Raw genomic sequence first — 16,975 nt, 5'->3', positions numbered from 1 at the left:
GCACTTGTCCATGTAAAACTTATACTGATTCCTAGAAGACCCCTGGAACCCAGGGAAGTGGTCTAAGAGGACCTGGCAGAAGTGATGTTGCTCCAGGTGAGTGCTGTTGCTCATCCCAATGCAGACCTCTTTCCCACTGGGATGTATGGATAGCTGCACTGGAAAGGGTTTTAGATAAATGTCAGCTATGTCCTCACCAGCTTTCCAATTGAAATTGTCAAAGGCTTTCTCATGTATCTTTAAGTTTTGATTAAAGTTCTTTACATTTCCTTTCCTACTTGAGAAATACCGGGAGCCACATCCCTTCCTGTTGTTGAAAAACATTAAACCTGACAGTATGATCTCCTATACTGCAGTAGAATAAGAAAAGTTCCTAATTGTATTCTTTTCCAGTATTCCAATTCCTTGGTCTTCTCTCTTTTTTTTTTTTTTCCAGACAATGAGATCTCCCGCAACAAGGGTTGTAAAGTGATAAATTAAGTACTAGAAGCTTTGAGATAGGAGTATTGCTGTTGAATGTTGCTTGATTTAAAAAAAAAATAAATTAAAATATTTAATTTTCCATGTTGTATTATTTGTTGTGTGCAGGAAAATCTCACAAAAAGCTGTACAAAAAAGTATTCAGAATTCTTATGGAACCACATTCCTACTAAATTACTTTTCCATATGTAGTATTAAAGCGAACAGATTTTTGCAAGAACAGAAGGAAAACATGTTACATTTTAAAATGAACAGGCTGCTTCTTTAGATTGGTTCTTCTTTAGTATTAGGCAAAACTAGTGTAGGATTGTTTCTCTGAAAGTGAAGGTAAGCAGTAGTTTGGCAATAAGCAGCCCCATCCTCTCAAAGACAATACAGGGACTTTGCACTACTTGGATTCGAGAGAGATTTTTACTGACAGATTGCAGACAAGTATCTAAAAAGGAGAGACAGACACTACCATAATATGGATCCAAAGCATAACCTTTCTCTCAGCAGATTCCTGCAAGAGGACACAGTACTTCTGGTGTGGTAGTGTCTATCTCCACTCTGTACTCTCAAAGTATTTGTGGGACATGTCCCATTTACATCAGAGTTCCTCTTCCTTTCCAGGATTTACTTTGTGGAAGTAATTCAATAGTTAGGCCAGTGCCTAAGGGAAATTAGCCAGCACAGAGAAGAGGTCTGCTTTCCTCACATCCATTGATATTGTTGCAGAATGAGATGCCAGACAGTGATGAGCATTAGAAGTGGATTTTGAGCAATGCCTAGGGACTTCACAACCATTCACTTTGTTTTTTCCTTTCCTATAGCATTTTATTGTTCCTGAAGTGAAATTATTTCTGATTAAGCCCCACAGAAGTGCTTAATGTCTTTGACTACCATCTGGTTGGGTTCTTTTCAGGATCACTTTTCATCATTCACATGAGATAAAGGCCACATGACCACATGCTAAATACAGTACGTAATCTCCAAGTTCCCTGTGGCTGCAGACTACCTAGAACAAGGCTTGTTTTTTTTAATTGGCATTGAACTCAGATGCTGAATGGGTACCACACACAGAGTAAAGACTCTCCAAGACACAAGGAAGGTGTAGTTGGAGTGATCAATTTTTGCACACTTTTTTTAGAAGTCATGCAAAGATTATGGAAATTGTCTCCCTACCTCAAATACTCTTGCCAGCCCAATGGGGCTTGGTTCAATGCAGATCATTTCCTCTAGTACACAGAGTAATGGTCCTATATTTTATTTTTACCCAGGAGTTGTGTTTTTTTTCTCTGCAGGCCTTGGTGACATGGCCGTATCCAACACAATAGGAAGCAATGTCTTTGACATTCTGGTGGGCCTTGGCATTCCATGGGGTTTGCAGACCATGGCGATTGATTGTGGATCAACTGTATGTATACCTGCAAGTCTTTAATTTGTTATTTTCGTCTGTTTAAAAAAATATATCCTAAAAAGAAGGTATGCAAATAAATTTTTGGAAAGAAAGCAACAACCTGCCAAGAATGTTATTGGTTGCTAAGTAAGGTGTTATTTCTTTGCCAAGGAACCAGGAGTTAAGGAAGCAATTCTTCTTCCATAAGCTGCAATTAATTCCTAGTTTGTCAACTGGAGTACATTATACTGTATAACAGAAAAATAGCGCCATGGATATCTGTTCATTGGCTCTGTTATTTTCTCACTACGGAGTTTCAAGCACACCAGTGTGTCTTCCTGTACCTTAGTATTTTTGGCTGTAAGATGAGAATAACAGCATATATCTCTCTCTCCTGAGACTCTTTTAACATAATATCCATTATAAATGTTGAATGTTTTTCTTATGGTGGTGGGATTACTTATAAATTTGTTTTGATTCCTTAGCCTTCCCGTTCTTCATTATGATAAATCTGTCATGGATTTGCATAGTTTAAAATGTGTAAATCAGTTTCTATTCAAAACAGAAGGTGGACCATAGATCAATAAATTGATTTCTGATCTGCCAAGCACAATTATTATATGCTGAGAATTTAGAAAATCTCTCCTCTAATTCCCACAGGTTAAGATTAACAGCAAAGGACTGGTCTATTCAGTTGCACTCTTGCTAGGATCAGTGGCACTTACTGTAAGTATTTGAGTGTCTCCAAGTATGCCAGTTGCAAAATACTTAATTAGTTATTTACATAATATAGAAGGACAAAATGGAAATACTTATTATTCCTAAAGCACTGATTCTTGTAAAGTATCATTCTAGCAATACCATGAGTTGGAGAGCTACCATTGTCCTTGATGAGGACTGAAATCTTACAATTGGTGCAACAGATGCTGTATACATGTAGGTCCCCCTGGGGCAGTGTTGAAATTGTGAGATCCGATAATACTTCTCTGCCCCTTTGTCTAGCCGCATACCCTAGGCCTGTCTCTATGTTGGGACAAGACCCAGGTATGCTTCATCACCTTTTGCCTGTGTCTCTTTTACAAAACTAGCCTGGACTAATCAAATGCCATAGCCAAAACCCTTAATGAAGACTAGTGTGTGAAGGTATGAACCTCAGAACTTTGAATGGGCATGCTAAATGTCACTCAGCATAAGACACCCTTGTAATATATGACTTGTTAAGGTGAAACAATAATTCTGTTTCAAAAGTCAATTTTGCTGGTACTTAAGGTCTGATCCTGCTGACTCTCAGGGAACCCTCTGTGGGAAGAATCATATCCCAAAGGTATAAAAATATCCACTTATACTAATGTCTTTTACTGACTGCCTGTGGAGGCTCTGTAAAGGAGGGGATTATCACTGGAGATTTCACACTATTGCATGACTAAGTCTTACAAAACTCCACATCACCTGTGCACAACTTAAATGATAGAATGACCAGGGCTGTTCACTCTGCCACTGACTTCCTAACGCATTTGATGCGTAAGCTTTGGGAGCTTGTTCTTTTCTTATCTCTGGTTCTGTCGTACTGCACAGTGCCTGTGAAACCGCAAAGATGTTCTGTAGACAATTGTATCTGATGTCGCTGCATGCATATTGGTAATCAGCACTTCGGAAAAAGGATGTGTTTCTATGCTAGCTGTTTCTGTTTTCCCGAAGAGAGACTTTTCATAGCAGAAGCTGTATCACCTGAGCTTAAAGCATTTATTACTGTCTCATTTGTTCTGATGGCTACCCCAATTCACACAGACCCTCCTAGCAAAATTCAGTGGAGAGATTTGAGCAAAACAAATAATAATTCAGAGACACTCAACACCACTGAAAATAGATGTCTTTGTGAGGAGTTCATTGCTTTGCTACTTGTAACTTGTAGCTCTCCTTAGTTGTGGCTGAGCAAAACATCAAAAAAATCACTTCTTCTGAAGCTGTTGAAAGAATGAACATTAGGCGCTGGTATACTACTGGGACATAAAGGATCTGTAGGGGAACACTGGAGGGAGAAGCATTCATGTAGTTCAGTGCATTCCTTTAGTTCATACTGAATCAGTGAAGGAGTGCTGCCTGACTAGAACGTTCCCCATTACTGAAAATGTACCACATACTGAGACTGAGCACCTAGGAGCCTGTTTCTCAGTTACGTAAAGAACTTGTGAAGGGGCCTCAAAGTGGGTTCATTTAATATTTTGTGAAAGGATCTTAGGACAACTGAGAGTCAGGCCAGAGTTTGAGTTCTTAGTTTGGGCTTTTACATGAATTTTCTTGACCAGAAAAATGTATGTTGCCTTTTTAAACTATAAAATTTAGAGAATATTTTTTTTTATCTTCATTCAGGATCTCTTAATTCAAGAGACTCATTTTTGGCTTATAATGGTTGTTTCCAAAAGTCTACACTGGGGCTTAATTAACTAACACTTTGTTTGCTTGCAGGTGTTTGGAATCCATGTAAATAAGTGGAAACTGGACAGGAAATTAGGCATCTACGTCTTGTTTCTTTATGCCATTTTCCTGTGTTTCTCTATATTGATAGAGTTTAATGTCTTCACCTTTGTCAACTTCCCCATGTGCCGAGAAGAACTTTAAACCACAAAAAGGAGAGAGACTGAAATTCTTCTGATTACATGTGCTGTAAATGACAGGAGGCATTTCACATTTCTATCTTCTTCCATCAGTAATTTGAGTGTCGTTCCTGCTTCCTCAGCTAACAAGCACTTTTACCTGTGTGGAAGGAAAGCATACCTTTCTTTTAACATGCTAGCTCAAGGCAACCAAAGCATTTTCCTCCTTTTTGGATATTGCTGCTCAGTCATAAAGCTGTGTGGATCTTATACAGAACTCTAAAATGACCCATTTCTGGGACATTCTGTTGTGGTTTTCATTCTCCTTTTGCAGACAATCAACACCACCACCAAGGTTAGCAAAAGGATGGGAGAAAAATCTTTATCGTTCTTTTGGTTTTGACATTTACTTTCCACGGAAGGATAAGAGGCAAGTTCAGAACTATTCTTGGCTCAGTCAAAATATCTCAACTACAGGACCAGAAAGTCCCAAGGCACATATCATGGCATGCACTGTTGAGGACATCATTTCCCCCTTCAAGTGCTCTGCGTATAGAGGAACTGGACTGATGGTTTGGAATGGCAGTGTGGAATATTTACCACTCTTTCAGTGAACATGAACAATGTGGCAGAGAAGGAAGAGGAAATGGTTTTATGTTGTATCACTTGTGATGATGCACACTAAAAGTCAGAGTATCTGCATACTGAAGAAGAGAATTACATGCAGAAATTCTTACTTGAAAAATAGGTTTTACCGTTAATGAGGAATGCTGTATACATATATATAAACTAACATTTGTGGATTACACCACAAAAAAAACTTTGCTTTGGCCCTTGTATGCCCATTGTGTAAATTTAGAAGAAACTAAACAAATAAAATATAACTGGGTGCTCAGTAACTATCAGTTATTGTTATCAGCTGAGAGTAGTATCTGAACATAATCCAGACTTTCTTACAACAAACCTCACCCTGATTATGATTTGATCTGATGGGTAGGAGGAAGGAGTTTATATCATCAGTCAAGAAACTGGTGTAATCTCCATTTTTTTATTTATTCCCAGAAGTTTAATGAAGATGAGTGTTTGACACTGAGCAGTGCAGATAAGAAACACCTAAACAAAAGCAAGTCTGTCAAAAGATTATGGTCCTTGATTTGATTGCATGCAAGTTTTGAAGCATGGTATACTTCTTTTTAACCCCCGGTATAAGCCAAGTTTTGATATCCTTTCAACCAGCATAAATCTGATACAAGGAATTACTCTGGATGTAACTAACAGCAAGATCTGATCAGAGTATTAAAAATAATGGGTAACATTCCACACTGTAGCAGTCATATGATTGCAAATCACTGAGACAGTATGTTTTGAATTGCTACTGACTTTAAAAATATTTTAAAACTGTATGTGAATGATCACATAAAATTTCTAAAGAAGCACAGTTAATTTTATACATAGATTTTTTAATTTTTTTAATGTTTATAAACCAAAACAAATCTACCAAGTAACAGTTGATGCATTTTAAAATATATTAATATTTTGCACTTAAAACTATACATAAAAAATCCCATTTTTGTGTCAATGAGGATATCCTACAAAACCTTACCAAATATACTCTTATTCAGAAAATTCCTTATTTTGACATATATGATAAATAATTATGTCTAGCCAGCTCACATGCATAATACTGTTTACGCCAGGCAATGTGTTTACAATTAAGGCTATTTAAAAAACTATTTTGGTACAAATTAAGTAATGTATTCTGCTGTTGAATTTTTCTAGGAATTGGATCCTTTCAATGTAATCCTAAGGAAAGAAGAGCAACATGTTATTTGCTTTACAACTTTGTTATGAATGTCAGTATTTGTACCCATTTAGGGTTTTTCACCTTAATTAAGTAGTTACATAGTTAAAGTAGCCAGTCCTAAAGGTGGCAACAAATACAGCATTATCAAAATGCTTTATTGAATAGGCAAGCATGACAGTAAGCACATTTGAGCTCAAGTATGCCAGTGGCCCCATTTCCAGGCATTCAAGATATTTTTGCTGCAGTGTAAAGCTGAGGAGATGGAATTCATAGTCATCTTTATATGCAGAAAGGCTGTGAAGATGCAGCATACTGCTGCACCACTGTGGGAGCATCCCTCTTTAGTCTTACTCTCTGCTGTCTTTCAGGAGGACAGTTTGCTGCTGAAAAACTTGTGATGGCTTAGATATGAGGCTGAAAGGAGCAGAGAGAGAGGCTGAGTAAATGTTTTTTTCCTATATTCTGCTGTTGGGTGGGCTTGGAGAACTACCTGTCTCCAAGCAAACATTTGCTCCTCTGTTCACAGTTCAGGCAACTCAGATGTCTTTACATGACAGAAGAGTAGTTCCAAAATCTAGTTTTGAATGCCTAGCAATCAGCTGAGTTGACAGTGATGAGGGCATCAATGTTTACAGTGCCAGACCTAGCAAATTTTACTGTACCTTCATATTTTTCAACTTTAGAAAACTAGGGGCAACAATCTGTTCTGTAGCAGCTGATCCCCAGCCCAAATATGCATGAAATGGTGTTTGCTAATGCCATGAATCCGTCAGACATCATTTAGAATTATTCTGCCTAAATTGAATGTCATAGAATCATAGGATGGTTTAGGTTGAAAGGGACCTTAAAGATCATCCAGTTCCACCCCCCTGCCATGGGCAGGGACACCTTCCACTAGACCAGGTTGGCCAAAGCCCCGTCCAACCTGGCCTGGAACACTGCCAGGGAGGGGGCAGCCACAGCTTCTCTGGGCAACCTGTGCTAGTGTCTCACCACCCTCACAGGAAAGAATTTCTTACTTACATCTGAACTAAACCTACCCTTTTTCTGTTTAAAACTGTTACCCCTTGTCCTATCACTCCAATCCCTGATAGAGTCCCTCCCTGTCTTTTCTGTAGGCCCCCTTTATGTAATGGAATCCACTATAAAGTCTCCCTAGACCTCCTCCAGAAAATCAGAGTTTCTGTTGCAGCAAGAGACTGTCTCAGAAGATAATACTGACCTTAAATTGCATGGCTGGTCCTGTCATCTGTAGCCTTCCCCAGAACATAGACCCACTTCAGGACATTTTATATTGAATTCTATGCGGCATTTCATGAGGTGGTCTCATATGCATATTATCTATGCTGTGAGACAGGTATCATGTCATGGTTATAATTACAAATAGCATTTGTGTGAATCTCCTCTGACACTACCCCACATGACCAGGATGTATTGCCAAAGAATTATTAGATGCTGTATCAGGGCCTTGATGACACACAGTCATATGAAGCAGTTTAAAGAGTCCCTGTGTAGTTGTCATCCATATGCTTAAATAAATAAATAAAGATGGCGGTTATAGACCAAGCCATGCAGATAAACTGAATGGCCTGAGAAAGATCTGATTGACAAATTGTATGTCAGATAAACCCACATCAGAATATATCAGCAATTCAGGAGGCTATTGCCAAGTAATAGCGGACTAGTGCCTTTCACATGTATATATATATAAAAAAATTGCTCATGTGGTCACAAAACCACTACAAATTTTGCCATTTTTCCAATCAAGGAGTGATTTGTGCTTCTCTCTGCAACTAGTACAGTTCTATATTGCATCTGTTCAGATTATGTCTGTAGAATTTTGTATCCATTTTTTTGTACTAATCATTGCAAAAGTTAGCTGGCTGAGTTTGGAATGTATGTCACAATGTTGTATAAGTTAATGTTAAGCTTGAGTGAAAAGAAAGCTGGTGGATGTGAGAGGGAAAACTGTTACTGTGATCTGAAAATTGCCAGCATACTAACACTGAAAAGTAATACAACTCAGAAAAAAAGATATCCCATATCCAGCAAAGCTTCACTTCAGTAGGATTGATTCCATGCTTAAAGCTAAGCATATATCCAAGTGCCTTGCTGGATTGTGTCCTAAGATGACAGCAGAGCATGGTTTCTAGGTTTTCTGTCATATTCAGGTCTTGTAATATTTTATGGCTTTGTAGTCTAAAGATTTTATTTCTTCCCCAAATTAAAAGGTTTGGCCAGAATCTGTGGACTTCTGCTCTGCTGATACTCCTTTGTATTTCTACTCTTATAAATAAGAGAGCTGGTTCTTTGTCAGACTTCAAAACTGTGCATCTGCCCTGGTGTACAAGCAGGAACAAAACTGCATTACAGCTGGCCAAGGAGAACTTTTAGCAGCTGTTTTCCACTGCAGTTCCACTGGAGTAGCACAGTCCCACATAGACCCTACAGACAGGGTGCAATCTTGTCTGTAGTGAGCAAGTGAGAGTGTTTCCATTGAGTTCAGCAGTTTCTGATTCCATTTATATATGATAACAATTGTACTGCATTATAAAGTTGTGTGATGGAAGTCCAGCTTCTGGTGCTCTGAATCCTACTGATTCATGGAAAGTATTGCCTGAGTAAAGATTTCAGGCTCAGGATCCACATGTCTAAATCTAAAAAGGTACAGTTCTGGTTATCATAACGACTATAGGATGCTCTAAGGGCTGCTCTCTGGGCTGAAGTCTAGCCTAGAAGAACACCTTAAGTCTTCCCAACAGGTACAGCATAGTCAACCATCTTTCTCCTGGCTCAGTCACTGGCGTGCCAATTTTATTTTATTTTTATATGCTTGCTGCAGCTGTAACAAACATATAATTAATTTGTGGGTTTAGATTCTATTTGTAAACATTCTCTCAACATGTAAACAAATGGAATAGGTCTTTACTAGTTTAATACTTAGCAATTATAAAGAAGATTTCTATTCTGTCTTTTATTTCCTTTGTGACTGTGCTTTAATTACACACACTTGTTTCTATTACATGTTTGCTCTAGTTGCACAAATCCCCCATGAGTTTTGTTGTCTTCCTTCCTTGGATTTCTTGCAATTGTAATGACATTTGTTTGCATCCTACCATTAGATGTTTTTGGAAGAGTGCTTTAAGCTGTGTAAATACTGCCTGATTGTTCATGCCAAGGAAAGATCAGACCTAACATAATATGAAACAGACACTAAAATAACACTGATAGCCAGGTGAAACCAAAGAATCTTCCTAGCTGAAATGCATCACCTTTAAGCATAATGTTCTGTCATTGCAAGCCTCAGATCTCTCAGTTATTTGTGTTTAAGCACTCAGAAGAAAATCTCTGCAGCTCTTGAATTTACTACACAATTTCCTTTCTATTTCTTTGAGTCTGAACTCTAGATTTTTCATTTTCTTGGGTGGTGAGATTTATATGATGGTTACATGGGTAAATGACAGCATTTAGTTCCAGCAATTCTGTACCAAACCCTTTATTATTCTCTTGAACTGTTCTGAAAAGTCTGTATGCAAGCGATCAATGTTCTGCTGAAGAGAAGAATGTGGTTCAGCTGACATGTGCATTCCAGTTTCTGAGCTACTATGTACATGTTTAAAAACCTCCTTTTGAATAGCTTGAACATACACTTTTCTTACATTTCCCCATGTGGGATCCTGATGTTTTCTCCCCAGAGAAAGCTGTGAAATCCTATACATCCCTGTCCTGAAATATGAGATACATGTAGCTCCTTCTCCACAGGCTGAGATGTATAGTGATTGTGACAATTTGTACATCATGTTGTTCTGCTTGCTACCATACTTCTGACATACAGTACACTGCCTGCAATAAATGAATGATTATGGGAAACTAATGTCATCTGGATATTTTCTTAGAAGAATTACCAGTTTGAATTTTAATTACATTTATTTTTGGTTTTTTACTTGCACAAAGAATGTAAGCAATCATTGCCGTCTTATCACTGAGATGGTCGTGGTAAACTTGAAAGACAAATCTAAAGGTTGATTTTTAGCAATAGAGGATTGTGACAAAATCTAAAGGTAGCAGAATGTATCAAAAACAGACAGGTATAATCTCTAGAAATTCTAATAGGAACTAAGATCATCCTTTAAGAGGGATTTTACAGCAAGATTATGGCCTTCATTCATATACCAATTGTGTATGCAAAGAACACTTGTAAATCTGCTTCCCCAGCAGCATCTATGTTTCAAATGGTTGAAACTGCAGCAAAGTTATGACCAAATTCTTGCAGTCATGTTCCTGGGGGTAGTGTCAGTGCTCATTAATGTCCTGGTAGTTGGTACAAATTTGTATTAGTGGAACTGAGAGTAGAATTTGGCTCCGACTATCTCCTCCGTTGCAAAAAAAAAAAAAAAATATGTTTAAAATCATTTATGATCACTGAAATAACTCATGAACCTTTTCAAACTCCCTATGTTTCATACTTGCAGACATTTGCAGTGCACCCTTAGGAGGTGCAGTACCTCTTTAAATATTCTGAAAACTTTCTAGAACTGCTTACTTTGAAAACAGAAAGGGATGGGTTTGTAAACTGTAAATAACAGAAATCTATTTAACATGTTATTTATTTTTTCAATGACTGTGACCTTATGCACTGTGAATGCTCTGTGATATGGGGTCCTTTGTACAGATAAATATGTCATGAGATCCAGGTGGATTTAATGTGATAATTTGTTACAAAATGTTGGCATGACATTTGATTATTTTTGTTGTGAAAATAAAATTTTAAAAAAGTTAATTCAGCATTTATAAAAGATTATAGCAGTCAGTATTGTAATGCACTATATAAAGATATGTACACTATCAATAAATTATATAAACAACTAGAGTGCTGGGTTTTTCCTCAGATGATGAGAACATGTGAAACATTCTCATATTTATTGTTGAAAATCTAAAATTTCAGGACCCAGCTAGGATATGTGCCTGATCTTTCTTGGTGAAATCTGGACTCTGCTGAACTGAATGACAGAAGGCCCACATTTTCGTCTTTTCCAGGGAGTATCACTTGGATCAAGACATTATTTGGGGTGAGTTAAGTGTATGTGTTTGATTCACAAGAATACTGAAACATACTATTTGCTAATTTGGGACTAGAATGTATGGCTTTCAGATAACACAGTTTGCTGTACAGAGGCACTGATCCAGAAACAATTATGGCTGTCTCAGAAACACCCTGATCAACACCATTTTGGCTGCTTTGTCTCATGGTACAGTGGTATGGAGCAGGCTCACACTGAATACTGGATGCTGATTAGAGGGGATGGAAGCAAAGTCCAAAAGCCACACAGTACTACTTTCCCAGTTACCTCAGCTCTGCACATACCGTGAAGAGAAGGAATAATCCCTCTTAGCATAGACTGCCCATTTCCAACATCCCCATAGTCTACCTCAGGGTCTGTGATGACCACTGGTGTATGTACATAGTCTCTGGTACACTCAGTTCTGGGCTGACAAAAAGCTTTTAAATGCAGTTCTTGGAAAAAGAGGAGCTAAGAGTTAACATTGTCTCGTGCTGGTATATTAACAATTTCATTAGACAAGAGTCTTCTCATGAATACTCCTAGCCAGTTTACTACCAGGAGATACAAGTTAAAACAAAGCTTGGTCTTATTTTCCTTAACCACAAGGCATGCTTTTGGAATCCCTGTTGCTGTATAAACCTGTCATTAACCACTGTGGGTTTTGTGCATCTACAGAAGATTCCTTGTGAAGTGGAGAAAAGGGGTATCCTGCATTCTTTGATTTTTGTATAAGGGTTAATTCTTTGGAATATATTAGGCTAACCCTAACTTTTTCTAAACTGAGGAAAGGAAACGATTCCTTCTTACACACAGAATTAACTTTTAAAAATCAAAATCTGAATGTGGAAAGTACCTCTTCTTTAGGATTAAAATCCCCCATAGGTTTGACATGATGACCCATCATGATCTGTTATATAATAGGCTCTATAAAAGGCACATAATCTATGGATTAGTGACACAATAGGCATGACAATTCCTATGGGCTATTATCATGCCATATTATAGATGCAGCTGCTTCATGCTGTGTGGAAGCAGAACTGTCGTATAATCTGTGCATATGATGAAATTATAGCCAAAGCACTCGTTGTACTTAAGGGCTTCCCCATAAGCCACTTTTAAACCTTTCCAATTCAGCTGCATAAAGATAAAAAAAAGGGCTGCAACATCCTGTGACTTCAGATGGAAAAGGTGAATCAGTCCTAGAAAAGGATTCCCCCATCGGCTTGGATCTGTTGGAGAGAAGCAATATTTTGCAGTAACTGGATATTATTTTGTCACTTAACTTTTGTATAATTGTTTACTTCAAAGCCTTTTACTAGAACACAATGTCACATTCTAGACCTGTCTCTGGCTTAAAAAAAACAACCAGCAAAGCTTGGACAAAATTTTTCTGTGTTAAAATTTGTCTTCATATTTTAAATATTTTGTAGAAATACTTAACTATGTTCCAGAAATACTAAACATTTTGCAGAAAAAATGTGAGATTTTTTCGTGAAGATTGGTCAATATCTTTAACAAAATTAATTTCAAACTTCTTATTCCTGAAACTACATTCTTTAAATTGCAAATAGTGTGAAAGATTTAGTGAAAAAAACCCAACCAAAAAAAATGAGCTGCTCTCAAATCATGTGAAACTGAAATAGCACCACTATACTGGATTTTTGTATTCTGTAATTTTGCCATTTTATTTCCTGGGTCCTGTTAATAGTTCTAGTCCTTTTGTTTCTTCTTCCCTAACATCTTCGTAAATGCCTAACACTCTCTGAAAACTGATGTTCTGCATTTACAAAATCTTAGGCCTTTGCCTAGGATGGCTGCATATTTGTGTGAACACAGATTTCCCCCATCTGGGCAGGTCCATGCAAAGCAGCACACCTTTACAGTTGAGCAGATCTCAGCCAACTAGTTTGTCTAAGAGGGCTTAATTCTGTGTTGAATGAGTTCATTGTCGACTGGAAATGACTACATGAGTTAGAGAAAAAAGCTCCTTAACTTAGTAGAAAAGAGCATTATGAGATATAGTAGCTGAAAATTTAAAACTAGACCAGTCAAGGCAGAAATCAGGTGTGAATTTAAAGATTATCCATTAAGCACTAAGACACCTTACACAGAAGGGTAATAAATTTTCCACCATGCAGCCATTCAGTCAGACTTTTGATTTTCTAAGAGAAATCCTCCTGAAAGCTAGAAGATAAATTTTCTAATGGCAACAGAAGTTACAGGCTTGATCAAAAAGCCCCTGAGAAAAGTTTGTCTTGTGTTACACAGAAGGTGTGACTAGATAATCATAGAGGTCCTTCCTTCTGACTCTCCCTAGCTTAGTGCCAGCAGAATTGCCTCTGTGTTCTACACTGAGTTCATATCACTTGTGCTGATACACTGGCAGCTGCCTGTCATTCCATTTCTGCTGAGGGCTTCATGGCATCCTAGTTACTCTTAGAAAGCTTATAAATTCCTAAAGATAAAAGGGACAAAAAGTTACCTTTGTCTCCCTCTCCATTCCATACAGTTGCTTTCCTTTGCCTCTGCTTCATACATCTGCCTTATTTTTTCCATTATGTATTCTTCTAACATCAAATATGTCCATAACAATAGGGCCACCAAATAGGAGGGCCATCAGCCCTGTCTAACAGCACATCTCTCAGTCTCCAGCCGGTTCTATATTCAGTCAGGTTTCCAGTACAGCAAACACTACTCGACCACTTAAATAACTCCAGGTCAAATGTGCTCTGAGACTGACTGGAGCTTCACAGCACAGATAACTGTTAATGAACAGTTTTACTAGTAGTCTTACAACCTTATCACTAGCTTTTGCTTTAACTGGGAATTTTTTTGCAAAACTGTCCTCTGTGAGCTCTGTGAGTGTTAGACATTTCATTTTCTCAGGTCCTGTGTAAATATAAAGGTTTCCAAGCTCCATCTGGTTCCAGTTACTCAAGCAATAGAAATACACATGCTTCAGGAATTTGCAGATGGAGACTTACTGCCTTGCTGCCTTATAAAATCCTTTACAAAGTTCACCATGCTCAGTTGCCTCCTGAGATACCTGTAGTCTGTAAAACAATTTTCCCAAAAACTTACTTAAGTTAGAGAAACAAATAAGCTGACAGGCTCAGGGCCCTTCTTTCTAATAAGGTTAACCTGCCTTCGTTCCTAATAGGGCTTTATAACACACACACGCACACACACACCCTTGACCACCAAAGACTGCCTCTTCCTGAAATCCCCTGTTCATATAAATACAGGAAGTAGAAATAAGAGAGGCTAAAATCAGACCTTCTTGGTAGTTTGCTTTCATTTCAGTGCTTGTTTAGTCCTCTGCCCTCCGATACTACTGAGCTTGAAGCTGGTTTTAAACATCCTCCCCCTGCCGCCCCTTGAAATATCATCTTCAGTACAAAACCTTAGGATGTGGAGGTTCTGCTCAGCGATGGAAAGGAACTGCTTTCTGTACCAAGGAACTCTAAAGCCACTGTGAAACAAAGTGTCTTGAAGTTTGCTGTAATGATGAAAACATCAGCAGGAGACAAGGGAGCCAGGGATAACTCAGGGTAAGTCCTGAATCTTTAGTGACTGCTAATCTTTAATAACTGTCGCTTTCCTTTTCCTACTTAACAAAGAGCTCTCAGCTGCATTTGCAAGCTGTCTGCCGAGTTATCAGCTACACTGTCACAATGATGTGGCATGACTGTACTGCAATTTACAGTATTTCCTTTAGCTAACATGTTCCAGCTGAAAACAAACTGCAATACCTTTATTTAGCTTGAATTTTAGCTATTTAGGGAAAAAAGACGGAAGAATTCCAAGCTGCAGTTTAGGGCAAAGCACAGAATAAGGGAGTCCTGTGCTTTTGGAAACATGACAAATCTTTTCTGGGAGGACTGCTTTGTTTCTACCGAAATGGGGAGAAGTGGATAAGGGCTCGTCCCTATGAGCTGATGATCACTCCAGCTCCAGCACACCAAGGTACACCAACCCTGTCCACAGGCTCCCAGCAGACTTCAGATATGCTTTCTGCTAAGAAAAAACTGCAGGCTTTCCTCGCTCCTGGCCAACAGACACTACACCTTGCAGGATGGAACCCCAAGAAAACATAGTGGGAGAGAAAATGGGTTTTGGTTGGGAAGACAATCAGCTGCTGGGATTCCAGGATCAGGCTGGAATCCGCCCAAGGTTCACTTGTGTCATAAAGCCCATGCTGAAGCTGACTGTTTCTGTTTCCTGTTGAAAACAATCAGAGGAAAATTACATAGCTGCTGAAACCTTTGGTCATCCCCTTTGGAAAAACATATAATACCAGATATTAAGAGTGTTTCTTATCTGTCTGGTACACTTAGCCTATTTCCCATGAATAAAAGCTCCCAGATGTGTCTGTGATGGGTGCAGTAGAAGCTGTATAGGTGGATAGGGGGTACTTGCATTTTCAGTCAGTGTGCTGCATGTCAGCCCCTTTGATAAAATTGCTGCTGACAGGCTAGTGTGTTACAGTTTCACTGTAGCACTGTTCCCAAATACAAGGAGTATGGGGGACAGAGGGAGAACCTGCATTACAACTGTCACTGCTTTTGCCTTGTTCAGTTGTTTACAGTAAGTAGAACAATGACACTCCTGTTCCAAGGTACAATTCCTCAGTTCCGCTTAATGTTAAACACTGAGAGACAAAGATCACACAGCCATAAGGAAAAATTGAGAGAATCCAATCCCTGTAGACTAGGAAGAGGAATTTAGTAGATGGTAATCCAAAGAATTTGCAGACATTCCCTGGATTTGTGATAGTTTAGATGCCAAGTACTGAGAAACTGAAAGATTTATACTGTTTATCTCTTTCTCAGTCTGTCTGAAAGGACCCACATGCTTGCAAAGGTTTACTTTCAGTTTATAGTTGCAGGAGAAAGTAAATGAGCCATAGACCCTGGATTTGGACTGTAAATCAAGTGGTTGCAGGAATACTGAAGCATGAATGGTCATGACTCGTGTGTTCTTCATGTTTGTGAGCATCTGAACAATTTAACAGAATGGTCTTTTACTTCATTAACTGATTGTTTTTATTTTCAGTCTACCTTCTGCTCACAAAAAGGAATTTAGGTATTTAAAAAAAGTTTTAGCTCTCTGTTTACATGCCACAATGTTGCTGAAGATCTTCAAAATTACACTTCAGCATGCATTCCTTGTGGCCTCAGACACATTATAGAATTAGAAATGTGTCTAAGTGATGTATAGCTAATTTCCTGTTATGGTCACATTGAATTAGGCAGCAATTTCACAAAGTATGTGTAGATAAAACTGGTGGCTTTCAAAAGATATGGTAACAAAAGGGAAGCTGCCAATGGAGAATTTGGACCTGATTTTCAAGTTCTGTGCACAAAAACTGCATGAGCAATTGCTGACATTTCACCTTCATTCACCATATTTATTAATTAAATGGGAAAGCTTACTCACAGAAACTATGACAATGCAAACTGTCATAAAAGTACTCTAGCAACTTGGAAAGTATCCATGTATCCATTCCTAGTAATGACTGAAGGGTGTATTCTGCATATAGCAGATCAATAAGGAAGTTTTGCTGACTTACACCTCTGAAATGGCAGAAAGACACTGGGGAGAAATCTGCCTCCAGAGTTAGTAGCTCCCTAGAGAGGAATGTGGGGAGAAGTGT

General features: G+C 38.3%; 1 protein-coding gene across 1 annotated transcript in view; it reads left to right on the top strand.

Moving 5' to 3' along the window:
• LOC113480450 (ras and Rab interactor 3-like) overlaps positions 1 to 16,975 on the top strand; it is a 169,554-nt gene that overhangs the window by 83,359 nt on the left and 69,220 nt on the right. The window contains exons 14-17 of the mRNA XM_026849256.1: positions 1,764 to 1,876; positions 2,519 to 2,584; positions 4,325 to 4,474; positions 14,728 to 14,870. Coding sequence (XP_026705057.1) covers positions 1,764 to 1,876; positions 2,519 to 2,584; positions 4,325 to 4,474; positions 14,728 to 14,870 — 472 coding nt within the window. The remainder of the gene's footprint in view (positions 1 to 1,763; positions 1,877 to 2,518; positions 2,585 to 4,324; positions 4,475 to 14,727; positions 14,871 to 16,975) is intronic.

The sequence above is a fragment of the Athene cunicularia genome, assembly GCF_003259725.1.
Source record: "Athene cunicularia isolate RWA chromosome 5 unlocalized genomic scaffold, athCun1 chr5_part1, whole genome shotgun sequence".
NCBI lineage: Eukaryota > Metazoa > Chordata > Aves > Strigiformes > Strigidae > Athene > Athene cunicularia.
This window is presented reverse-complemented; position numbering and strand designations above follow the sequence as displayed.